At 37.8% G+C, this 27,685-nt stretch overlaps 2 protein-coding genes across 5 annotated transcripts in view; one reads left to right on the top strand and one right to left on the bottom strand.

Moving 5' to 3' along the window:
* Positions 1–210: 210 nt before the first annotated feature.
* LOC139449821 (glyoxylate reductase/hydroxypyruvate reductase-like) lies at positions 211–7,505 on the bottom strand. The gene is made up of 4 exons (XM_071231362.1): positions 7,143–7,505; positions 5,696–5,879; positions 3,390–3,560; positions 211–1,909 (listed from the first exon to the last, which is right to left on the bottom strand). Exons 1-4 carry the CDS (start codon positions 7,296–7,298, stop codon positions 1,314–1,316), a joined length of 1,107 nt encoding a protein of 368 aa, XP_071087463.1. The 5' UTR covers positions 7,299–7,505; the 3' UTR covers positions 211–1,313.
* Positions 7,506–9,866: 2,361 nt separating this feature from the next.
* The window catches only part of LOC139449547 (titin-like), a 72,541-nt gene continuing 54,722 nt past the window's right edge, over positions 9,867–27,685 (top strand). Inside the window, exons 1-2 of one of the 4 annotated variants that reach the window (XM_071230991.1) lie at positions 9,867–10,015; positions 17,864–18,141. The gene's annotated coding sequence lies outside the window, so the exon portion shown is untranslated. Of the gene's footprint in view, positions 10,016–10,349; positions 10,412–17,863; positions 18,142–22,615; positions 22,702–27,685 lie in introns of those variants that run through there. The other 3 variants (XM_071230992.1, XM_071230995.1, XM_071230994.1) reach the window with 3 other exon arrangements.

Here is a 27,685-nt window from a genome sequence, read left to right as displayed (position 1 = left end):
CATTGTCTTCGGGAACATAGCAGGTGCCCTTTACTTCTTGAAATAAATTTACAACTTCAGTCAAACACAATTGTGTCAAAGTTGAAGGGCCCTACATAAGTACTTCCGAGTTATACAAGGTTTGACACAACCAAAAATGAATAAAAAAGGAATATGCAGGGACCCAGCTCTTACTTCAAGACAACCGTAAGTTCGACACAATGATGACTGACTGCAAAATTAATGAAATACCCTACCATCCCAAGCTGCCAAACTTGGTGATATAAAGTACCAGTATACAATACAATGCAAGTAGGTTTCACTATGTATTTCAGGAATAGTACATGTATGCTCAAGAACTCAATCTCTTAATGAATAATAATTGCATACAATAAGAACTTAATTTAATAAGGAGCACCATTAGAATTATTACTAGTAGGCTTCTGGTTGAACCTACATATATACATCAAGGATTTCTGTTTACTTGTTTTATTAAAACTCCATTTCCTGAGAAGCAATAGTAAGTATAATGTTTATACCCCATATCCGACAACATGGTGAAACATTTCTGGATATTACATCAATTTGAAGAAGATTTTACTGCAGTCAATCATATATCTGGCAGTAAGATAACAATAACAACAAGCACCATTTTTCAATGTCTTTTGGTATGCTGCTGCTAGGGGTTGAACCACCAACCTTCTGCTAGACCACAGCGGCTGTTTAGAGTCAGACTCAAATAACACAAAAATATGAATAGCGACAGAATCAAATTACACTCATAAGTAAAATAAATTAGATGTGGAAAGTTACTGAAGAGAAATGAAGACATGGATTGATAGTGAAATCTTTGTCTGAACAGAGTTATGGAAGCAAATGTGTCAGAGGTCCGTATCATAATAACATGAAGATATGGTACACTTGACAGTCAAGGATGCCCCAAACCAGAGCAACTACTTCTCTAACTTGAAACCATCTTCCTGAGTCAAGGGAGTTAACTGACTATAGAAGTCAAGTTTATAGTCTGTTAACTCCCTTGCCTCAGGAAGATGAACTTGACAGGGTTTTGATGCAGACAAATCAAATCCTACCTGAACCTGAAAATATATACCCAAATATTTCAGTTGTCAGGTAGGTGTCAGTGTCAGAAATTGAGGGAGTACATGAGTTTTCTGTTATACCCTGCTGTAGAATTTGAATCTAGGGATCTTAAAACTTCGATTTTCAACATTTAGATTGCTACACGGAACACTTGACTACATTCTGAAGTTTGAAATTGGCAAGGCAGTGCTTTACTACATAGACCATACTTCCATCCTGAAAAGAAATGTCCTTTATTTCACTTGACAGGGCATTGGCTCGCCCTTCAGACCAGTAAGGATGTTCCTAGCCGTGAGCTCGGACATGCCAGCGCGAGACTTGTCTGTGGCACTGCCAATATGTGGCAGCACCGTACAGTTGTCCAGCGAGAGAAGCAGGCTGTCAGTTGGCAGCGGTTCTGGAACGGTTACATCTAGTCCGGCTGCTAAAATTGTGCGTGACTTCAGGGCTTCATAGAGATCCTCCTGGTTCACGACTCCACCGCGGCTCGTGTTGATGAATATTGCATTCTTCTTCATCTTCGAGAAGGCAGATTTGTTAAACATACCCTTGGTTTCAGGAGTGAGCGCACAACAGGCAATGATATAGTCCGACCTTGAAAGAACTTCATCAATGGGAGCTAACTCTGCACCAACCTCACCTTCAGCAGGGTTTCGGATTGCATCGGAATACAGGATTTTTTCAATTCCAAACGGTACTAGACGCTTCGCCACAGCAAACCCTATCCTCCCGAAGCCGACAATACCAACAGTGGCGCCATCTAGGCCCGGCCCACACAGCCACAGCGGTTTCCAGGTGCCCCAGGTACCGTTCTCCACTGCACGGATGCCTGCAACACATCACACCAGGTCACACATTCTTGGGTCTCACTTTTCAGGCATGGGCATAATTCTCAAAACATCATGCTGAAACAAGTTAATTTTTTGTTGTTTATGCCACAATCAGCCATGTGCCAGCTATAGGTCAGCGGTCTGTAAATAATCGAGTCTGGATCAGACAATCCAGAGAATTACATCATGAGCATCGATCCACGCAATTGTGATACGATGACATGAATCAACCGACTCCGCGAGCCTGACCACCGATCACATTAGTCGCCAGTTACAGCAAGGATGGGTTGCTGTAGATCTAGTCTCTATCTGGATCTTCACTAGTCAGCAAATTAATGACGTCTACTACATATATACAGAAAAATTGATTTTCAAAATGTCTATTTTGTTGGGTGAGGTGAAATGGGGTTTAACTTCGCATTCCTGGCTATTTCACTCATATAGCGATGTTCATGTTCGTGTGGGTGTGTCTGCAGGTGCTAGTGCAGATTTGTGGGTTTTATAGTGCTAGCTCACTCAGATACCATGCCACAGCTTAACATGGTGGCCAACTAACACACACTATACTGAGCTGCTCAGGGTTGTATTTTCCCATAATGCCGAGCACCAGTGTGGTAACAAAAAGTACCATCTTTTAATGTCTCTTGGTATGACACAAACCACTGGCCTTCCACTCTCCAAGGCAGATCAAAACGTATATATATACACCAGGCTGTTGGAACAACATTCATGTTTATAGACTAACTGACTGCCACTCAGCGCCATAATATTTCTACAGGTAGGATTGTATAAGTATTCCATTCCACAGATTCAGAACATAGGCTGAGAAAGAACTGATAAGTGAAAAAGACAAAATTACTCTCCAAAGAGTGAGTGAGTGAGTGAGATGGGATTAATGCCGCTTTTAACAGTATTCCAATTGTATCATGGCATGTCAGTGTAATGTGGGAGGAAAGTCCGAAGTTATGCAGGTCTCAGACGATTACCACTTCGGTGAAACCCATGAGCATGGGTATGATGCTGACAAACCTGTAGCCATAATCAGGGCAAACCGGGATTTGAACCCACAACCATAGGTTTCTGGCATCCCAAGGGATGCAACTCTGCACAACACCTTAGACAACTCCCTGTCATTATATGTGAGAAATGTGATACTGTGCTTTACAGATTGTTTTCGTGAGAGAAAAAAACTGTTTGGAAATGTTGTTGACACACCAGTTAATTATCAGTATGTCATCTGAACATTTGCCATGTGTGTAGTGTTAGCTTGTCTCACTGTTGAACCTATTTGAACCTATTGTCTTGTAGATTAACCTATTACAACCATAAGTATACATAAATTTTCAGTAGGCAGAAAATTTTTTTTTTTAAATTAGATATATTTTCGGCTTTTCTTTTTTTTTAATATTTAGGATCCAAACAAGTCTCATGTTTGAATCCCTCATATCTGAGGCAATACTACCACTGATTTTCCCCTACCTTCTCTGAGCCTCCTGGAGGTCGCCAGCAGCAGGGTGACGGTCAGTTCCGCTGTGGCACTGGTCAGGACACCTGCAGTGAAGCCCACAGAGATGTTCCGCTTCCTACATGCTTCCACATCCACATGATCGTACCCCACAGACATCGTGGCCACCACCTTCAGTTGGGGGCCTGCATACCAATAGTTAGAAATTACAACTTCACAGATAGTCTGGCTACAAATTAAACGAATAAGCTTGTAATTTTCTATTATTGACAACAAAAAAGAGAGAAAAAAAATAAGAATAGTTTTCTGAAAAACACAGCACATTATGATTATCATTATTTTTTTCTCATTAATAAATTTGGGAAGTAGAAGAATCCAAAATACATTCTATTGTCTACTCTCAGACTAGTTGGCTAATGGCTGTGGCTCCCCTTTTGATATGCTTATTAAATAGATATATGACCTTGCAATATTCATCAACAAATTGTTCTAAAAGTGATAAAGAAAAAGTGATTGTCACCATATTTAAATGTCGGTGCCACCATATTGAAATGTGTTTACTGATAAATGGTCTCCACTATCTGAATGAAACAGCTGTAAAATATCTCTAACATTCCACAACTTAAGACTACAAGTCTTTTGGACAAAATCAAACTTTGTTTCACCTTGTGGATACAATGTTGAAAATAGTAACATAGATTTTGTCTCATTGTGTTCATTTATGAAGAATAATTTGTATACAAGTACTTAATATAAAATTGTTTCACATAAATGCTGGTGAATATCAGGCAATATCATAGTTATATTCCCAGGTAGATGTTTTTTCTTCAAGTCACATTAGTCCAAGCCAGTGTTTATTTAGTCCTCAATAAGCATAATAAACATAAGAAGAAATCTCTTCTCAAAGCAGTCCACTGTACGAATCTGACTATATCATAAGCATGTGTTAATGAGCTACTACTAAAAAGTCGACAAATGGGATTGGGTGGTCAGGCTCACTGACTTGGTTGATGCATGTCATCAATCCCAATTGCGTGGAAAGATGCTCATGATATCAATCACTGGATTGTCTGGTCCAGACTTGATTATTTACAGACCGCCGTTATAAAGCTGGAATATTGCTGAGGGCGGTGTTAAACAACAAACCAACTAAAAAGTGTTTGCGAATAATCAATGTCAATCACAAAAATGCAGTGTTTCTTGAATCATGTAACTGTCCTGAGTTATGTTGTGAGCAGGATAGTTCAGCTCAGCAGATGACATTAAACAACATTTTACATAACTACATGTCATGACAGAGCCTTTAAGATTAACTGACTGAGCCTTTAAGATTAACTGACTGTCTTTGTCATGACTCCATTAAGGCTACACATAATAATCATCAACTGATCGGACACAGTATCATCTACCTATAGACAGTAAAATACAGTAGAATCAGTGTATGGACAAGTGGGGTGAAACGATACAGCAAGGTCACGATACGATATGTATCATGATACATAGTTCACGATGTATGATATGTATTGCGATGTGCATATTTACGCTAAATCGCATGGAAACTACTTGACTATAAATATTTCAGAGCAAGTTTGAAAGGAAAAGCTAGCTGTAGACACATGTTCATAGCGGTTATTTTTTGTCTTGAACTTTAAATGCAATTTACAACACATTTTATTACATTCAACTCACAAAAATGCAGGAGGCATTAAATGAGAAGTAAGCAATTTATTTCACCAAAGTGTATTGTCTCTTATTATGCCTCGAAGTGAGACTGACCAATCAGAGAGCAGAACGGCTAAACCAATATGAGCCTGTTTACCGTCTCTAAAAATCCAAGATGGTTGTGACTGATCTAACATGAGACTGTATACCGTCAAGCCCCGCCTCACATATTTCACATTAAAATTCTGGGACAGAAATTTGTTGATCAACACTGTTTTGTGTTTTCACATAATTAATTGTTATGTGCAAATACATTAAAATCATGTACATGACTTTATTAATATAGCTTACAGTTCAACAAGGTTTACCTCAAAGGTTTGAATAGTAGTCACAGTCTTAAGTGTCAAGTTTTCATGTGACATGACATGTGTGATAAAGATACCAGATAGTGAAAACATTTTGGCATAATAAATTGGTTACAGTGCCTTGCCCAGTATTTTTCTGCTAATCTAAGATGCACAGTATACAGCAAGTAAGACACCATAACTAATAGTATCAAAACAGCAAAAAATGTATTGCATATTGTATCGCCACATGAAATCTCAATGCACCGGTACACCAATGTATCATTTGACCTCTAATGGATAACACTGTATACCTGCAGCATCCAACACTTCATCATCAATTTTCTCGGTGAGGAGACAGAATAGAGCATCTTTGCCAACAACCTCCTTCAGTAACTCAGCACGAGGGACAGGATCGTCCTTGTTCCATTGGGTGACGTTACATGACTCTGCCAGAAGCCTTGGGCCCACCTCTGGCACACGTCGGGTAATGTAAACCTGGACATAAAACAAGAAAACTATTATTATTTTTGTTTTCTTCCAACAGAGTTAACATGAAAACAAAATCCAAAGGTCCAAAGTGAATGGAAATTTAATCTCAAACAAAATTTGTCCTTCATTTCTCCTCTCTTCTTTCGAGAGGTCTTTCTAAAAAGTTACCTGTTTGTCCTTTATTTCTCCAAACTGTCATTTCTTTCAAAAGATCATTTTAAAAAGTTACCTGTTCCTAAGTAAGAAAAGGTCCCCAGCACTCTATTGCTTGTCATGAAAGGAGACTAAACCTATTTGGGTTTTCGGTTGATTGCATGTCATCATACCTAGATCATGTAGGATGTTGCTCATATTATCAGCCAGTGATTTGTCTGGCTCTGACTCAGATATTTAATTAAGAAATAAACGACTCGTGGTCATTGTTTATCATACAATAAAAACACTGTAGTGTGTACAAGCTTTCAAAATATTTACCTGTGTTTATACAATGATAACTCACTGAACACAATCTGACCACGACAAAAGTCCATTTTATGAACAGGGTGTTAAGTTTGGTATTTTACAAATATTCTCACAATCTTTTTTCCCAACAACGATAGTCATTTTTATCTGTTTTATCTGCATTGCCCAGCTATATCTACAAGAAACAACTCACTAGGTACTTCCCTCTAAAACATATCATTGTCCAATTGACGATGCCATCAAAGTTGCAAGCGCATGTTTGAATCTCCAGATATGACATCATGATAGAACAATGTTTAATCATGAAATAAACCCTGCTTCATTCTTCATTGTTCTTTGTGATTAATGTCATGAATATAATTACACCTTATTGGGGGGGTCATGATAATGTTTATGGTTAAAAGACTAATAATGTGTGGGATTTTCATTATTGTATTTTCTATTTTCTATCTATTCTTATTTTATTTGGGGGGGGGGGGGGGTGCAATTTTACACAGTATGAACTAAATTCACTAACAATTAGAAGGTCAAACAAATCGAATAAATAAAATTGATGAGGCAATCAATGGATACTCCACACATATATGAGAGGTCCCTTACTTAATTGCTTACATCTATAACATCTATGAGCGGTAATGTACGCAATGTCACACAGCAGTGACCCACTACCTTATATGTCTATAACCTTGTACTATATAGAGCAGAATGAAAAAATAACAGACATGCAAGGAATTCGAATCTGTTGGACTATTTCGCCAACCTTGTAACAGTTCAATTATTAGAAAGCAAAATTCCATCTCAGCTTACCTTGGGTCTCGACATAGTTGTGATATAGCGTGATAATGTTCCACCTGACCTTGTATTTATACTATAGAGTCTCGGGGATATGGACAGATAACAGCACGTTGTGGCCACGCGCACGGTACACAGCTTAGATAGCAGACGACTCAAGGACGGGTGCATGGCGTGCTTCTTGATTCAGTTTTCGTGCAGACGACAATCCGTCTTCGTTCAATTATTACGAAATGCTACTTCCACGCTTGAGATTTGATCTGCGTACAGATGGAAAATACATACAGTCTCGGCGGTACATGTATTTGCAATCGTGTGAGCCAAGGACACGAATCGTGATAATTATTTGACAATTCTAGATCGTAGAACACCCCTTGCTTGGGAAACATCAAGAAAGACAACTCTTGCATGTCAAGATGCGACGTTATCGTGTGACACGAGCAGATGGTAAAATCTGGCTGGAGTAATATTTATATAGAATACATTGTTGCACTTACATAAATTCTTTCGATAAAATACGTACTAAGAGGTAAGGTGTGAGATCAATATGCATTGTTGTTTTTTTAAATATTGTGCATATTTGTTTGTTTTTTAACGCCGCGTTCAGCAATATTCCAGCTATATGACGGCGGTCTGTAAATAATCGAGTCTGGACCAGACAATCCAGTGATTGGCATCATGAGCATCGATCCACGCAATTGGGACCGATGACATGCATCAACCAAGTCAACGAGCCTGCCCACCCGATCCCGTTAGTCGCCTCATACGACAAGCATAGTCGCCTTTTACGGCAAGCATGGGTTGCTGAACACCTTTTCTACCCCGGATCTTCACGGGTCGTTTACCATTTGAGGATAGGAGTTGACAAAATTTCATTTGAAACACACGTGCAATAATTATTTCAAGTGTTATATACAGCATGGTTGACGTAAGAGCGAGTGTTGACGTAATCACATAATACAAACATTATTTGGGCGCGGCTTAAATTTCATGACGTCATCACAGTAATGACATCACAGTGTATCACTGTTGGCTGTAAAACCATACCAGAGCTGATTCTCATAGAACAGTCATAAGAGATCATAAGAGTATTAATCTTATACACAGTAGAGTATTAATCTTATACACAGTAATGTAATCTAAATTGTCCGTGCAGCGTCAGACTGAATGTGTGATTACTGGAGGAAAACCAAACATTTATGCAGTTTGTGAATTGTGTGGTTACGTCACCACATTTTATCATCACAATTATTTAAATTGTTTGTAACACAACGTTGATGTCTCTTTTGTTCCGGTCGATATTGACACTATAGAGGACTGCGTTCCACAAAGAGGCTGTTTCTCTATATGACTGTCAGACTGAATAGAAATCAAACAAGCCTAATTGTACTTAATGTCCGGAACGATGAAAGGGTCAGTCAGTCAGTCACTGAGTTTCACTCCGCGTAAGGTGTTTGTTTGTTTGCTTGTTTGTTGTTTAACGCCGCAAAATGTTGTCCATTTTGTCGTCTCTTTCAATACGCATATATTTGTTGTTGGAGACCTATTCTCACCGGAGCGCTTTGAGAGTGAGTGAATAAAGTTTCACTCCGATTGTAGTGAGCGAGTGAGGATTGAGTGAGTAAGTCTTTAAGTGAATGAAGTTTTACGCCGCTTTCAGTGAATGTTTAACACCACTTATAGCATTAATCCAGCAATAAAAGGACGGGTGACACTAAACACCGGCTTCTGTATATTGTATAGTCATGTGGCGAATCGAACCAGATCTTCAGCCACCTAGGTACTACACCGCCACACGCCACTACCTGGAGTTGATATTCCAGCATTACTGGGAATGTTCTTCTCGCACTTTAAATAACCACGTGGCGATTCAAACCGGCGCTTCAGGGTGAAGAGCGATCGCTTTGACTGCTAGACTATCGCATGCAATGGCCCGTTGAAGAGGTCAGTGGTTGTCATAACGACATGCGTTATTAAACCCCTTTGTGAAACCTGAGTACATGAATATAGATCCCCAGCAACATGTTTAAATAAATGTTTTGGTGACATGTTCAGTTTTGTATTTGGAAGTGAAATTGTTTTTGAAAGAGGTCCGAATGGATTTTACGAAAGTCGGTCGAGTCCAAACAAGAATAGCGGTGTACAAATAATCTAATAAAAATGGTGTACAACTGACCGTAATGATTGGGTTTCTAAAGACTTTATTGCGAGTAAGGGGAGGATCAGGGGAGAGTCACCCCAAAATATTACATTCTCTGGGGTAGGGTCGTAAAAAATAATACGCATATATATTTAAGGAGGGTCCTGAAAATACAGACAGTTAATGATAAACTATAAAGTCTCTTTGCATTTTGTCTTCTCAGTGAGGGTCGTGAAAGAAATGTGCAAAGACATGGGGAGGGGCATAAAAATGTGATCCCCCACCCTGTGTAAGGAATGGCTGGCTGGTCACTAAGACCTATAAACATTATCAAGTCATACACTAAGACTTTCTATACGAACAAATCTTGCACTTCACGTTGTTTAAACCTTTCTGTTTTTATATATATTTAATTCACACTGACTAATACTGCTAGGTAAAAAATGCGAAAAACTCTTATGTTAAATATTTCTTCTTGACAACAGTCTGTACATTTATATCACTATATGTGAATGACATTGTTGAAGGATTAAGACCCCGGCTGCAAGTGTTTCCTAGTTACCTCCCATGAGCATCCGCAATTCGTGACCTCTGACCCCTGGCACGACGAAAGAAAACAACAGGTGCGATATTAAACAATGAAACGGCAATCACTCGCGTGGACAAACAACGGGAAGAGTTAGTGCGGACACTTTACTAATTGAAAAGACTAACACTGGGAGGCTCCGAATACAGGTGACCAATTCAGGTAAGTTCTGGCGAAGGTAGCTAGCGAGTTAGAACGCAGAACAACAGACAGGCAGTGGCATAGACTTGAGCGCCTTGTCGAGTTTCGTAAGTTACGCGAACAATTGCGAAGAAGAGGGCTGTTATTTTGGGACTTGTTGAATGCCAGTGGGAATAATTTCACCTACTGTGTGCTGTTGTTGAGAACGAATGTCCTGAAAAGCTGGCTTTGATACATTTGGATACAAATTTGTTCACAGTTGGTAGTGGATGTATACAGCGTTCAGCGTCTGTATATATATATATATACCATAAGCAGCGGAGAAACGTCAATGTATGATGAAAGTCCTGTACAAGTTTTCATTTAGCTGCTTGTTGTGGTGGACTTCGTTTCACCTCTTTGAATAAGTTTGTGTGGGTAAGTTGTTTTTTTCTTATGTCTTATTTATTTTACAAATTATTAATTATCAATTGTGATAACCCAAACATGATAATGATTTAAAATGCTATAACTGTTTATGTTGTGTACGTCTGTGTCATTTGCATAGGTCAGTAGGAGGGGTTGTCTCGAATTATGTCTGTTGATCTTGGTTATAACAGTAATTTATTTGAAAAGAAGAAGTTTTCTTTCATTTAGTGATGCAATAAACGAAATATAGAAAAAGGAAATTTAGACAGATGTTTTTTTTAGCTTATTTGGAAACACAACTTTTGTATGCACTTTTGTATTCCATCATATCCACTGGAACATTTTGTTATTCTTTTAACTGAGATTGAACAAAATAAGCTTTCACTTCAGAGATAACAGATATTTAAAAAAACAGCACACTTTATAGGATTCTTTAAAAATGATAATTTAATATTTATTAGATTTCAAGAAAAGATTCAAAATAAGATTTTCAGAGTTTAGTAGTGAATGAATAATCCATTACAGGGAGTCACAAGTTTTGGCAGTTAGAGACAAAAAATGCCTCATCCATGTTGTTTTTCCAAAATGACACTTAACCATCCTGAACACCAAACTTTTATAATTTTTGTCATTTTTTGTCTGTGTGTCTGCCAACAACTGATTGCCCTCATTAAAGTGAAATTACTTCCAGAATTCTTTAGGAAAATATCATGAGGGACCAGCTTTCATTCCCATCAAGCATCTTTGTGAAAGCATTATCAGATTATCGTCGCTGCTCTTCTGTTGACAAACGCTAAAAAACTAACAGAACATAAAGTACATGGAAAAGTGTAATGTATAAGTCCCATTTCAAAATGGTTTGATAAAATGATTAATTTTTAATATTACTAGTAAGTGCACATGTTGAAATCACTCCTTCGTTACTACCAGTGTTGTTTGGTAATGAGCTTGATGAGATGTGAATGACCCCCTGGAACACATTCATCTCAATGGCAGCTGTGAACATATATTTGAAAGTCAATTTGTGCTCCAGTCGTTGAACCAAGAGCAAGGTCATGCAAAAGTATAGTGCAGCATGATAAACAACAAGATAAAGCCCTGTAATGGTAAACCCGGAATGGTTGAATGAGTCAACGAATGTTTGGTGCATTGTAGTATCCTCTACCACAATATCAGTATCATATCGATGGGTCAGAAAAAGTGACAAAAACATTCAAGTAGTTATTATACACTACTGTAAAGAAGTTAAAAGAACAGCTTCTTTTGAGTCGTGTCTACCATAACATATTAAAAATAGTAGTTTCAAAGAATCTGGTGCTCTTTAACTTGTTTTTAGTAGTATATACCATTACAGATTTATTTTAGTAAGATGAAAAGATTGTTGGTTCTGTAACTTCTTTTGAGTAGTATATACCATGACATATTCTGTAATGTATTTTTTGCGTATAGAAATACAAGATCTTAAGCCACTGTTATATTTATTTACTAAAATGTACAAAAATATGTTTAGTTCAGCTACTATTTACTTCCTTAGATGAGAGAATGTTTCCTTAACATGTCAAGTATTGATTTGGACGTATCGTTCATTATGTCTCACAGCGAGATCTTACTATCAAGTTGTGCATCTGTATTGGAATGAAATGGGGTCTTTTTGGAATAGTGGACCAATTAGGCACCCTTGTCATGGAAGGTATTGTCAATGTGCCCTCCCTCGTATGTTTCTCGATTGACCGTAAACTGTAGCCCTTGACCCTTTTTTCTAGTTTCCCATTAGTTGTTCAGTAGACGTTCTCACCATCCCAGTGGTGTCTGAATTATGTGGCATTACTGTAAATGTGTTGCACTTCATTATAACAAACCAGTCATTATCTACTGAAATACTGCAAATACCCATTTATGTAGAAATTTATGAATATTCCAACCATCTGCCCTCTCTATTATGGGATGGGCTGAAATGGGAGACACACGTTTGTTTCAGCTTAAGTGCACAGATTCCTTTTTTTTCTATAACCTGGCCTTATCTTAATTAAAATATTCACAAAAAACAAACTTTATAGAAGAAGCCCCCATAACAGCACACTGCTAACCCACTACCACCTTGTTGGAGAATTACTTCAGGAAAAAGAGCCAGCCAGCTGAACCTCAATTTGAGAGTACGTTATCCGAAGTTCCGCATTATCTTTCTCAGATTGAACCATGTCGCAATCACCAGGTGCAGAAGCCACTCCTTCGAGGAAGCTTGCACCAGCATTTAGTGCCTACATTTGTTTTAATTATGTAATTACATCTGACACCTTGCCTGTTTTTCACTAAACCAGAGAAACTCTAAGATGAGGGAAGAAGTTACCACAAAGACTTGTAATGTTAAGGGAGAAACTTTATCCTGTAGGCTGTTGCTTCTGATAAAAAATAAACTTCCTATTTACAAGTAGGCTTTAGTGAAGGAGGTGTTTTAATCTTATTTTTTAGACAATTGTTGATGTTGCGTTTCTTTGATAAGGGATTATTATGGTAGAAGAGGATAGTAGTTTATTTTAAGCTCTCCTGACTGAAAGTCAAGGAAAATTATGTCATGGAGTGTTGTTTGTTGTCCGGTTGTCCGTTGACTTTCACAGTTTTATGTATCTGCTCGATATTACAAGGGATCCGTGAAGATGCGGGGTAGACTAGGTCTTCAGCAACCCATACTTGCCGTAAAAGGCGACTGTGCTTGTCGTAAGAGGCGACTAACGGGATCGGGTGGTCAGCTTGCTGACTTTGTAGATGCATGTCATCGATCCCTCATTGCGTGGATCGATGCTCATCAATGCTCATTTCACCAATTTGTCTTTAATTCACTTTAGATTTTTGTACAAAAAATTGTGTCATAAAATTATTTCTTCTTGACCAATTCCTATAATTTGCTACATTCAGCTCCCAAAACTACTATTATTATTTTGTAAGAGGAATTGCATTTTGGTTTAGAAATTTGAAATTGAAATTAAAATTAAGATCTTTACGTTTTGGTATCCATTACTCCACAAGACAATAGTTTGATGTTCAAAAGGCATGGTTTATTATTAACCCAGAAATTGCGTAATCATGATAATATTACTGTTATGTCACATATCAGTGAGACAGTTACGCTATAGTGTTATTTGCGCAAATGTTTTATTTTTATCAACAACTGAATGAGATGATTTTTTAAATGTAAACTTTTGAAGTAGAGTGGAACGATGCTCTTTACTCCTTTGTGGGCAACCGGGATCCTGTGGTCAGGCTCACTGACTTGGTTGATGCACGTCATTGTATCTCAATTACGTGGATTGATGCTCATGATGTCAGTCACTGGATTGTGCGGTCCAGACTTGATTATTTCCAGACCGTATCATATAGCTGTGATATTGCTGAGTGTGGCGTTAACAACAACAGACAAACAAACATGTATTTCTTACCACAGCAGAAATCGGCGTTCAATGTAACATGCAATTTTCAATTTTGATTAGTAATGATTATACTTGTTGCATCCCAATGACAATGTACATTATTTTGCATCCCTAAGATTTATTTAGCATTCCTGTGACTTAAAATGATTTGCATCTCTATGACTTGCAATGTAATTTATTTTGCATCTCTACGACTTGCAATGTAAATCATTTTGCATCGCTATGACTTGCAATGTAATTTATTTTGCATCGCTATGACTTGCAATGTAATTTATTTTGCATCTCTATGACTTGCAATGTAATTTATTTTGCATCTCTACGACTTGCAATGTAATTTATTTTGCATCTCTACGACTTGCAATGTAATTTATTTTGCATCTCTATGACTTGCAATGTAATTTATTTTGCATCTCTACGACTTGCAATGTAATTTATTTTGCATCTCTACGACTTGCAATGTAATTTATTTTGCATCTCTATGACTTGCAATGTAATTTATTTTGCATCTCTACGACTTGCAATGTAATATATTTTGCCTCTCTATGACTTGCAATGTAATTTATTTTGCATCTCTATGACTTCCAATGTAATTTATTTTGCATCTCTACGACTTGCAATGTAATTTATTTTGCATCTCTATGACTTGCAATGTAATTTATTTTGCATCTCTACGACTTGCAATGTAATTTATTTTGCATCTCTACGACTTGCAATGTAATTTATTTTGCATCTCTATGACTTGCAATGTAAATTATTTTGCATCTCTACGACTTGCAATGTAATTTATTTTGCATCTCTATGACTTGCAATGTAATTTATTTTGCATCTCTATGACTTGCAATGTAATTTATTTTGCATCTCTACGACTTGCAATTTAATTTATTTTGCATCTCTATGACTTGCAATGTAATTTATTTTGCATCTCTACGACTTGCAATGTAATTTATTTTGCATCTCTACGACTTGCAATGTAATTTATTTTGCATCTCTACGACTTGCAATGTAAATTATTTTGCATCTCTACGACTTGCAATGTAATTTATTTTGCATCTCTACGACTTGCAATGTAATTTATTTTGCATCTCTACGACTTGCAATGTAATTTATTTTGCATCTCTATGACTTGCAAGTAATTTATTTTGCATCTCTATGACTTGCAATGTAAATCATTTTGCATCGCTATGACTTGCAATGTAAATCATTTTGCATCGCTATGACTTGCAATGTAATTTATTTTGCATCGCTATGACTTGCAATGTAATTTATTTTGCATCTCTACGACTTGCAATGTAATTTCTTTTGCATCTCTACGACTTGCAATGTAATTTATTTTGCATCTCTACGACTTGCAATGTAATTTATTTTGCATCTCTATGACTTGCAATGTAATTTATTTTGCATCTCTACGACTTGCAATGTAATTTATTTTGCATCTCTACGACTTGCAATGTAATTTATTTTGCATCTCTATGACTTGCAATGTAATTTATTTTGCCTCTCTATGACTTGCAATGTAATTTATTTTGCATCTCTACGACTTGCAATGTAATTTATTTTGCCTCTCTACGACTTGCAATGTAATTTATTTTGCATCGCTATGACTTGCAATGTAATTTATTTTGCATCTCTACGACTTGCAATGTAATTTATTTTGCATCTCTACGACTTGCAATGTAATTTATTTTGCATCTCTACGACTTGCAATGTAATTTATTTTGCATCGCTATGACTTGCAATGTAAATCATTTTGCATCTCTACGACTTGCCATATAAATTATTTGGCGTCTGTTCTCTATTTGTATGTGTGTATACATGGTATAGGATGGAATATTTTAAATAAGGCAGCTACTGTGTCCATCCAATCCCTTGTTCTACTGGCAGACATTGGTTACTAGAGTACTGCCCATGAGGATTCCAGTTTGGAAAAGGTCCCTGGAAACCCTGGGTCATAAGAGGCTACTTAATGAATCAGGTGGTCAGACTTGGATGTTTGTATGTCATCGTACCCAGATTGTGTGAATTGTTGCTCACAATATCGACCATTGGATTGTCTGGTCCAGACCTGTATTATTTTCAGGCCGCTGTCTTATAGCTGGAATATTGCTGAGTGTGGGATTAAACAACAAACAAACTGGAGAACTGTTTTATTCTCCATTTAGGGAAGTGTAGCAAAAATGTAGGGGTTCATTACAATATCTGGATAATGAATGTGAATACTTCTTCAAAATTTGATCTGATTTATTATCAACAATGCATGGTAAAACTTCTTTCTCAAGTAAAGTTTAAAACCTTGCCACGTTTATGAAATTCAAGTATTAAGCTCCAACTATGTATAATGTCACAGGTTGATATTATGAAAATTTACTGAAAGCAGCTACACGTCTGCAGAACTCCCAGCTGTGACGTGAACTGTTTTCATGAAAAAGATAGCTACTATATTTATTTCATGATGTGAACTTGCTAACCACTTCAAATAATGAATTGCACTTGTAAGTTACAGCCCCAATAAAGTTAAACGAGGTGTTGCGTTAAGTACAGTACTTTGTAGTGGTGCATTGTAGCAGGCCATGAAACACTTTGAAGTAATTATTTCCCTTGTTGATTCGGCTAGCGCGCAGAGACATAGTGAAAACATTGGCACTGCTGATCAAATTTCTTCACTTTGGAAAAGACATTTTGTGAGTGTGCTGGCCAAATTTACTATGAGGCCGTCAAACATGGCTGAGCCTCATTTTGAAACTTGATAGTACAACAGACAAGGAGATAGAATAACAGATAGAATCTTGAAGTAGTTATTAAAGTCCTGCATGAGGAAGGGTAAAGTTGTGTTGACTGAGAGAGAGGCCTGGGCTTGTAGCAACTTGTGAGTAGATAGTCAGAAGTCAAGGAGATCGTTGTAACATTGTCTCAGATATTTTTGAAAATTTGTACACATTCACTGTTTATCAAGATTTAAGATTTGTGATTATCAATATCTTTGCTCTATTTTTTTGTTTTTTAATTTCAGTTTTGTCTCTTGTACACTTCTTATTTAAACATGCGTGGTTCTCCGCACCCGTGAAGATTCCGGGGTAGAATAGGTCTTCAGAAACCCATGCTTGCCGTAAAAGGTGACTATGCTTGTCGTAAAAGGCGACTAACGGGATCGGGTGGTCAGACTCGCTGACTTGGTTGATGCATGTCATCGGTCCCAATTGCGTGGATCAATGCTCATGATATCAATCACTGGATTGTCTGGTACAGACTCGATTATTTACAGACTGCCGTCATATAACTGGAATATTGCTGAGTGCGTTGTTAAACAACAAACCAACCAACCATGGTTCTCCGGTTAGAAATATTTCTATATTGACTTTTGTTTTGCAGATTATTTTTGCAGATAATATCAATCACTGGATTGTTTGGTCCACACTTGATTATTTACATGCCTCTGTCATATAGCTGTAATATTGCCGAGTGTGACATAGACAACAAAAATATCCAAATTAAATTATTTGTTGCATTATTTTATGTACTTTTTTACCATCTTTACTATGTTTACAGTTTGTCCTTATTTTCTCATCTAGTCAGAACAGATCAACAAATTAGTTAACAACTTTCTGAAAGGTTTCTATTTTATAGGATATACGGTACATGTCAAGTACTGTCACGTCTTACTTAGATCAAATGTAGTAGTCATCACAGAGACAATGTGTTGTACGTTGTTAGAACCACAGCTGCAAGAGAGATCATTGTGATATATAGCTTATATATCTGCCATGCAGTATACCATATATCAAACATCATACACAAACATGCATAACTCTCCCACACTGCAACCTCACACAACATAGACTCTTAATTTAGCTTATTCATCACAATATAGATCGCATATATGTAAGGCAAAACCAAATCAGCGAAAGCCCATTTGATCTCCTAATGGTTGAGTTAAACGTACATGTTCTTTCATCGCTGACATTCATCTACGACCTAATTTTAAACTTGTAACTGAAACTGCCGATAGATGTATTCTATGCAGCCCGAATGTGTTTTGCAGGCGAGGTGTCGTCAAATGTTTTCCACGAGACTGAGATGCACTTGTTCTGAGGGAGGAAGGGAAGTGTAGCATGACCCGGACTGCAAGCAGCAAGAGACAGGAAATATGTCTCCAGCACTTTCCTGTTGCCAAACAGAAGTCCAAGTGAGCTAGACCCACTTCAACAACATCTCAAACAGTGTTGGCCTGCCTATAGAAATATACAGTTCAACAGTAGGGGGAGCATATATAGTGCAGTATTTCATGGACGGAATGGATTTACCTCTGTTGATTTCAAGGTGAGGTTATTATTGATTATTTGCTTAATTACTAGCATTGAAGTATTGTGAATTTAAGTAAACGGGGAGAAATGTTGAAACCTTTTGTGAAGTTGGGATGTAATCTGTTTAGGTTGGATGGGAAATTATTTTTGTTTGTAAGTTTTCTCAGAATGAGTGTAGGGTTATTTTAAAGAATAAAATTGGAATTGTTATTATTATTGTTTTTTGTTTATTTGATAAGTGAATTATTTTTATTGCATTAATGTACTTGGGTTAATTCAAACAGAATTGGGGGTGGTGGGGTAGACTAATGGTTAAAGCACTGGCTTGTCACGCCTAAAGACCCGGGTTCAATTCTCCACATTGGTACAATGTGTGAAGTCCATTTTCAGGTGTCCCCCGCCGTGATATTGCTGAAACATTGCTAAAAGCGGCGTAAAACCATACTCACTCAAACAGAATTCTGTTTATGCACAGAGTCTTAGAAAGAGAAATAAATTCATAATCCAGAGGTTGATTTTAGGCTCCATGTTTAAGCTATATAATGATCAGGAATAAACAACAACATCAAGACAATCTTCAGGGTTGTTGATAGTTGGAAGTAATCACTTGCAAAACATGACAGTATTACATGTGAGTCACTGCAGCATGCTTGAAGTACACAAATATACAAAATCAACAGAAACCTGCTATGTAAACAGCCCATAGTTTGTAAGTACCATTTATTAAAATGATTTTAATGTGCATTTTAAAGCTCACATCCGTGTCAGGATCAATGTACATCATAAGTGACTGTTACGCATTTCAGCCATTTATTGTTGAGTCCTAGTTGTTAGAACAAACCTTGTTAGTCAAGACCCTCAATAGTCTGAAAACCCTGGTATACAGGACGATTGCAGTTCGGAACCTCTACATTCTGGAAGTCATGACTGTAAATCGCGAATCATTAAAATGTGAGTGTCCCTTTTTTTAATTAAGGTGACACATTTTTGTTTGGACATTTTGGAGTATGTTGTTATGTCAGGTTCACTGCACAGGGCGGAAACATTGACAAATGTAACAAAGATCCCACTGAACAATGTAATTGAGTGCTGGAATGCTTCTCAACAAGTTCCGCATCAAGTGTGGTCACTTTGTTTACACAAGGTGCTCCAGCTGTTGTGACAGTCGCCAACTGTGTATGATGTCTTTCTTCTCGGTAACTTGGTCAAATAATCCCTTCACCTCGTAACAACAGCCATGGTGCATACATACACTGTTCACAGGATTACGCTCACTACGTGAGGAACAACATTTACAATCTTTGTCAGTGACGAAGGCAGGGCTATTCGCTTTAATTTTATGACTCAATTTAGGCCAGGGGGGACTCTCATATCAATTTGGGGACACATTAATTTCATGATTTACGGTATTCCGTACCACAGTTTAAGTGGGAGGTCAAGATAAAGACCCTATTGTTATGACAGTTCTCAGATGCACTTTTCAACTTCCATAACAAGAATTCAAATTTCCCCATAACTTGATATTAGATATTTCTAGTGTTAGGGCCCTTGTAATACCTAGCCCTTGTCAATCCAGACACTTCACTGGGAACTCTAGTCTGGATTTACAGGTTTCACTGTATATGCTATCTTTGGCATTTAGTGGCTGTCATATAAGTGAAGACAGGGTTTAGGTTAGGGTATCTGAGAGCTCCAGGTAAGCTTTTGGTGTTGTGGGTATTTTACCCATGCATTTTAAAATCATTGGGTATCAGTAATTCTATCTGGGTATTCAAATTTCTGTTACCCACTAGTTTTTACACATGTGGGTATTTAAGTTAAATATTTAATAACACTATTCATCTAGTCCCTGCAAATTGGTTTTGTGTGGGTTCGAGAGTTTTATAGGACTCAAAAATACCACGATACTTCCACAAGAAAGTGTGATGGCAAATGATCATGATGTAACTGTCATTGTGGAGTTTCGCAAGGTTGACAGAATGCCCGTTTATTATTTCAAAATAAGTTTCTGATTTGCTAATCGAATACGCATGGTCACTTCACAAGTTTTATTTTGGTAGCGTATCTGTAATGTTCGTTGCGTATTTGATACGCTTGGATTTTATTTTACTGCATATTTCTGCATTTCTGATGTGCATTTTCCACAGATACGCAGCTTATCTGGAGCTCTGTATCTATTCTGAAATATTTCATTACTTTAATACGCTTAAAAATTCTGGGTTAGAATCGGTCCCCAGCAACCAATGCTGGTTGTAAGACGTGACCAAATGGATCAGGTTGTCAGTCAAGGTGACTTCTTTGATGGCGTTTCATTGTACACGGCACCGAAGACCCGGGTTCGATTCCCGACATGGGTACAATGTGTGAAGCCCATTTCTGGTGTTCCCTGCCATGATATGGCTGGAATATTGCTAAAAGCGGCGTAAAACCACACTCACTCACTCACTCACTAACTCATTGTACACGGGGCGTGGATTGTTGCTTGCAAAATATCAATCCCAGGATTGTCTGGGCTGGACTTGATCATTAACTGTCTACCATCAATAGCTGGATTATTGCAAACAGATAATCATTACACAATAAATTCTGTTTTATGATTGAAAAAGACTTGTAATATTGATTTTGTATGGCTAGCTCGACTTTGCTATTGGTATGAACTAGGCAGGGTTTGATTTAGATGCAGTTATATAATTACACAGGCATGGTGCAGGACTTGGTTGTCATGGCTTTCAATGTCTTTCATGCTTAATAACTGATTTATGTACTAGCATCTGTGCTGGCAACCCCTACTGATGAATAGGACTACTTACTAGCATCTGTACTGAAAACCCCTACTGATGAATAGGACTACTAGTACTGTACTTGTAGCGAGCAGCCATTACAAATCCTCCTCCTTCTCAGCCCATGGAGTCTGTTACATGTCTTAAACATCTGATGTAAACATGGCCGTATGGCTGTATAACACTACAGAGAACTTGATGGAGGAGAGGGGACTTTGTTTTATTTTCGAACATATAAACAATGATAAAGATAAATACGCAGTTTGTGAGTAACACTTCAAAGCAGTTGATCATTTCCTCATGTTGTGGTTTCTCCTTGCTTCAACATGTTTGTAAGTGCTGACTGCACAGTTCAAGTATCTGTCTTAGATCAAACAATAGTTACCATTGTTATAATTATTATCATTTGGATTTTAATTGCAAAAAAATGTCCTTTGTTTGTTTGTTTTGTTGTTTAATGCTGCACTCAGCAGTATTCCAGCTATATGAACGCGGTCTGTAAATAATCGAATCTGGACCAGACAATCCAGTGATTGACATCATGAACATTGATCTACGCATTTGGGATACGATGACATGCACCAAGTCAGCGAGCCTTACCGATCCTGTTAGTCGCCTCTTACAATAAGCGTAGTCACATTGGTTGCTGAAGACCTATTCTAACCTGGAATCTTCAGGGTCAGATAAGGTGAGACAGTGTTTTCACTGATCTCTGTATTAGAATTTTGTCTGAAATAATATTTTTGTTATAATTATATTGTTTTGTGGCATTATTGACTGAAATAATGGTTATGATGCTCATGATAATGAATGAATGTTGTTTTATACTGATTTCAGTAAAATTAAATAACCTAGCTACGTTTCTATGATTACTCCAGCCTGTAAGTATCTGAGTAGCAATTATTAAAGAATTAAATGTTCATGGTAACTGGTTTTATCAAATGATTTGCTTATTGTTAGAGGGGGTCTAGGTCGCCGGAAACAGCAGTGCTGAGTTGCATCTCTTAGGTGTTCAAGAAACCGTTGATCATGGGTTCAAATCACCTACTTATCTTAAACTTCTAAGATCTGCATCACTTCAGGATTTCCTCCCACAAGAAGCTGATCCCATGATATAACTGAAATATGTTCAAAGCCGGGTTGAACCATTTCACTCACTCACTCACTCACTCACTCTTGGCTCATGGGAGCTTGTGGAGCTGATTGGTTGGACAAGTAAACAATTAAACTGGAATAAAGAGAAGAAAATAAGCATTCCTCACAACACGTCCCACAAATACTTTCACATCTTCGTCTCCATTCACACACCACAAAAAAGTCCTGAAGTCAAGGTAGAAAGCATATCACTGGGTGATAAGGAGTGATGATTATTTTCTCATAGGAAAAAAGGAGCAACAGAGAAAATTCCCATCAGTCTCCAACATAAAGCCTGCCAACAATGCACAGGGGCCTGTTCTCGCCCACCTCAGCCTTAGCAAGAGTACAAACAATCTTTTGTGATGTCGGTGAAGTTGAAATGCATGAGGGGGCACATAGCTTGACATTGTTATTATAGAATCTGATGTTGGAATACATCCAGCATGGTGCTAATCTATTTATGGCTCTTATGGCCGAAGTGTGTTGGATAAAGATTAATCATAGATTACTGATAGAAGCTTGCAAGTGAGGTCGCTAATACAAGCTTGATGAAGTCTCCGTGAACAGGTATATCCTAGATAGAAGACTTACTGGCAAATAAGGAATATTATGACTGACCCATTTGGGATCTGCTGAAGATTGGTGGGATTCTTGTTTGGGTATGTGGTATGTTGGAAGAGTGTGTGTATTTTATGCGGTATTCAGTACTCAAGGTGAGGTTTGTAGGAAAATGTGTAAGTCTTATTAACCTCTCCTATAGCCAGATGGTGTAGGTGATGTGTCGAGCTGGTAAACCCATCCCGCCACTGCCATTGATGTGGTGTATGTATCTCTATTGAAGTACTGCAGATACATTCAGCTCTGTAGTAAAGTGTTCTGACAGCGTATCTCTCTATTTACTTCAAAGGGGACCCGTGAAGATCCGGGGTAGAATAGATATTCAGCAATCCATGCTTGCCGTAAAAGGCGACTAAAGGGATTGGGTGGTCAGACTCGCTGACTTGGTTGAAGCATGTCATCGATCCCAATTGCGGATAGATGCTCATGATGTTCATCACTGGATTGTCTGGTCCAGACTCGATTATTTACTGACCTCGTTCATATAGCTGGAATATTGCTGAGTATGGCGTAAAACAAACAAAATACAAATGTACAAATAAAATATTAAATGAAGGGTAGACAGTGATACTGTATTCTTTTGAGTAAGGATAAGAATTTATGGATGAACAACTTCTTTATTACAAAGATATATTTGTAATAAAGAAGTTGTTCATCCATAAATTGTTATGCTTACTTAGTACTCCAACTTCTAAATGCCTATAAAAAAATGACCTATATATAATATTTTGAATGCACGAAACATGTACCTATACTGGCATGTATATTTCCTGCCAGAAATCAGCATGACTAAACATGCTAAAATTGTCCATGCAATGAAATCTCACTCAGGTATTCATGCGTGTTTATTTGTTAGTTGTTTAATACTACACTCAGCAGTATTCCAGCTATATGACAGCTGTCTGTAAATAATCGAGTCTGGACCAGACAATCCAGTGATAGCATTGATCCATGCAATCGGGCTACAATGACATGTGTCAACCAAGTCACTAAGCCTGACCACCCGATCCCATTAGTCTCCTCTTACGACAAGCATAGTTTGCTAGGATGTATACTCTACATGGGGTCCCCACGAATGAAATCGTTGCACTTCTGATATGTAGTAATAACCTCCCCTTTTAGTCAGCTTTACCTTTTGTTGCTTATACTAACATATCCACAACTCAATTAGTTTTTGGTTGCTGCGTACAAAAATTACAAAAACCCATAGCATAACACGACAATGTACGCAATGTAGCCTTAACAACTAATGTACACAATTACAGATTTTTATTTACTGATGGAATACAGGCATCGGGTAAACATGGCCTCTACTGCAATTATTTTTAAAAAAGATCTACTCACCGGTTTTAAAATATTCAACAGACTAGGCCCAAGAGAGTAAAAAATATATTGTATACCTACAGAAAATTGTCAATACTCTGTGAGAATACAGTATTTTCTTGAGTATAGTGCACACCCAAGTATAATGCGCACCCCCCTCTAGCAGATTCAGTATTTTGAAAAAAAAATTGAATTTTATGCACAGAAATAAATTACACCGTACGTGAACGAACGGGAGATAAGAGACTTTGGTCAGTACAAATTTATAACATGTGAGTAAATACTGAATGGCGCCAAAAATGATCTTGAGCCATGCAAATACATGTTGATAATAAACATTATTAACGACATTGGTTTTATTAGGCCATAACAATAAGATGACCGGTCAACTATCCAAGGCTCCCTAGTCAGTGTGTAGGACATTGTCATTCACTTGATACCAGTTTTATGTTCACTTTACAACACAACGTTCACAAGGCTACAAAGCCTGCCCATACCTCCCACTGATAGGAATGCTGGGATGTAGGTACTTGTGTATGTGTCTTGTTATTGATAAGACAGGAACTTCCTCTCTCAAATATGTCAAAACTGCCATGCAACTCTTCCTCTGTGTGATAAGGATGGCCCAGTGGTTAAAGTGTTCACTCGTCACGTCCTGAGGCCTAGTAACCATAGTAACCATATGGGTACAATCAGCCTCCATCAGGCCACAATGACTAAATTATTAGATTTATGTACACGTTTGAAAAATAGGAGGGGGTGACATTTGATATTTTTTAAAACAAACTGTTCTAGGCAGTTCGAGAACTGTGTGTATGATGTTCTAAAGTTAAGGACCACCCGATTCTTTCATATTGCTAAAGTTAATCTGTCGTGCCAGTTTTAGTGCCGATAGTTTATATCACGTATGGAAAGAAGGGAACCCACAGTGTTTTACTTAATCTGTTGGTTCTTGGGAACAACAAAATTTAGACAAAGACTATGGGCGGCCATTCGGTCAAAAAATACAAAGTTGAAAAAAAGGACAAAAGTACGCAATTAAGGTCAAATATTACGAATAAAGAACTAAATGTTACTATTAAAGGTCAAAATACAAAACAAACAGACGAGGGTTAAACATACAAAGTTGAAATAAATGTCAAAAGTACGCAATATTAATAGTCAAATGTTACAAAAAGACATCATGAGAAAAGAAAGAACAATGTGTACGAAAGAACGTCAGTGAGCACGAAAGGACGTTGACAATAAAGAACGCCAGTAAGCACGAAAGGAGGTTTTTGTCCTTTGTACTTTGTATTTTTTGACCGAATGGCCGCCCATAAAAGACTAAGTCTTTTAAAACATTTATTTTGTATAATTGTGATGTAATTGTTTTCCCATTGAGGATGGAACACAGTTCCGCACTATGGCAGGTGTCAATCTCACAGGGATCGTGTCATGTGTCTCAACCAAACTAGTGGAGCACAGGTGGCCCAGTCGTCCCAAGGCACCGCGATTCGCTGTGCAGAGTTGCTATCCTTGGGCACACCAGAAACCTATGATTGTGGGTTCGAATCACTTCAGGCTTTCCTCCCACATTAAACTGACTCGCTGCAATATAACTGAAATACTGTTTATAGCAGCGTTAATGCAACCCACTCACTCACTCACTCAACCATACTATCAAGACAAATATCATATAAAGCACCATTTTCTGTTCGGAAGAAAAGATAACTCTGGCCTGGTTCATTGCATCTTATCCTGACTGTGTTATGTTATAACCACTGATTGGATTATGTTATAAACCACTAACTATAATGTTATAAACAACTGACTGTTTTATGTTATAAACCACTTACTACATTATGTTATAAACCACTTACTACATTATGTTATAAACAACTGACTGTTTTATGTTACAAACCACTGAGTGTGTTATGTTATAAACCACTGACTTTTTTATGTTATAAACAGCTTACTGTGTTATGTTATAAACCACTGACTGTTTTACCTTACAAACCACTGACTGCGTTATGTTCTTATCACTGGTGACATTATGTTGTAAACCACTGGTGAGTTGTAATATAAACCACTTATTGTGTTATGTTTAAACCACTGACTGTATTACCTTATAAACCACTGACTGCGTTATGTTTAAACCACTGACTGCGTTGTAATATAAACCACTCACTGTGTTATGTTATAAACCACTGACTGTTATGTTATAAACCACTGACTTTGTTATGTTTAAACCACTGACTGTTATGTTATAAACCGCTGACTGCATTATGTTTAAACCACTGACTGTTTTACTTTATAAACCACTCACTATGTTATGTTTAAACCACTGACTGTTATGTTATAAACCGCTGACTGCGATATGTTTAAACCACTGACTGCGTTGTAATATAAACCACTCACTGTGTTATGTCATAAACCACTGACTGCCTTATGTTATAAACCACTGACTGCGTTATGTTCTTATCACTGATGACATTATGTTGTAAACCACTGGTGGTCAAATGCACTGCTGTTTGCTGTCAAGATGTTCACCATGCCCTGAAATGATCCAAAGTCTGTAAGAAACATACTGCATGCTTTTGGGTTTCACCAGAGAGGTAAGCATTTATGACCTGTCTCACTTACCATTTTCTCCCACAGGCTGACGTGCTGTGACACAACTCCTTCACGTCTACAGCGAGTAAGATCGCGAGTGATGTCGGGATGGTCCCAGTTGATCGATCCTTGAAATTAATCAGTTACATCACTTGGCGTCAGTAAAACTTAATCAAACCTAACACAAACACATACAAATACTTACTTCGGCGCTTTATTTAAAAAAAACCCAAAACACTGGTTTTACTCTTTCTCATTTTTGGTCGGAGCGCCTCCATGGTCTAGTGGATAGAGCATCTGCCCGAATAACGGAAGGTCAGTGGTTCCATCCACAGTCACATCATGCCAAATGTTAAAAGATGGTACTTGTTGTTTCCCTGCCTGGCACTTGGCAGTAGATGGGATAAAATAAGGACTAATTGGCTTGGAGTCCGTATGGTGTGTCTGAGTCGGGTATACATGTTAAACTGTGGCATGATGTCTCAGTTGTATAGCACTAAAAAAGGGTCGTTAGTCTGGACTAGTACAAGCAGGATACATGTCACTATATAAGTGCAATAACCTAGAACATTCTATCTCATATAACTTTTTCATCAACTTGTGAGTAGTAAGTAGTGAATAGACCATAGTACTACTTTAGAGTGAGTGAGTATGGTTTTACGCCGCTTTTAGCAATATTCCAGCAATATCATGGCGGGGGACACCAGAAATGGGCTTCCCTCATTGTACCCATGTCGGGAATCAAACCCGGGTCTTCGGCGTAACAAGCGAAGGCTTTAACCACTAAGCTACCCGACCGCCCCATACTACTTTAGAGCAGTTGAGAACTTGGGAGAGGGGCAAGATCACTTGTATGTTATAATGGACAATTGCTTGACAGTCTTGGATAAATTCAATTAGACAGAACACCCATCATGGATGATTCCAGGTTAGGACAGGCAGTGACCTTCTCCTGGGTGGAGGCTGTACAGTCGGTGCGGAAATAGTCCCGGTGGGGGGGGGAGGGGAGAGGGGATGAGGTAATGATAATATGATGCTTGATAGCGCAGGGCATGTGACTCACAGCTGAACTGATAACCAGTGTGAACATCTGCAGGTTTCGCTTGC

The sequence above is a fragment of the Haliotis cracherodii genome, unplaced genomic scaffold (assembly GCF_022045235.1).
Source record: "Haliotis cracherodii isolate W230 unplaced genomic scaffold, xgHalCrac1.p SCAF_8, whole genome shotgun sequence".
Classification (NCBI taxonomy): Eukaryota; Metazoa; Mollusca; class Gastropoda; order Lepetellida; family Haliotidae; genus Haliotis; species Haliotis cracherodii.
This window is presented reverse-complemented; position numbering and strand designations above follow the sequence as displayed.

Bases quoted from the DNA above. Each gene is read 5' to 3' on its own strand.
- LOC139449821 (XM_071231362.1), bottom strand. From the start codon at position 7,298: ATGCACCCGTCCTTGAGTCGTCTGCTATCTAAGCTGTGTACCGTGCGC. The intron at 5,880-7,142 runs GTAAGCTGAGAT...TTTTATGTCCAG, and splicing joins CAACTATGTCGAGACCCAAG to GTTTACATTACCCGACGTGT. The intron at 3,561-5,695 runs GTATACAGTGTT...ATTGGTATGCAG, and splicing joins TGAAGTGTTGGATGCTGCAG to GCCCCCAACTGAAGGTGGTG.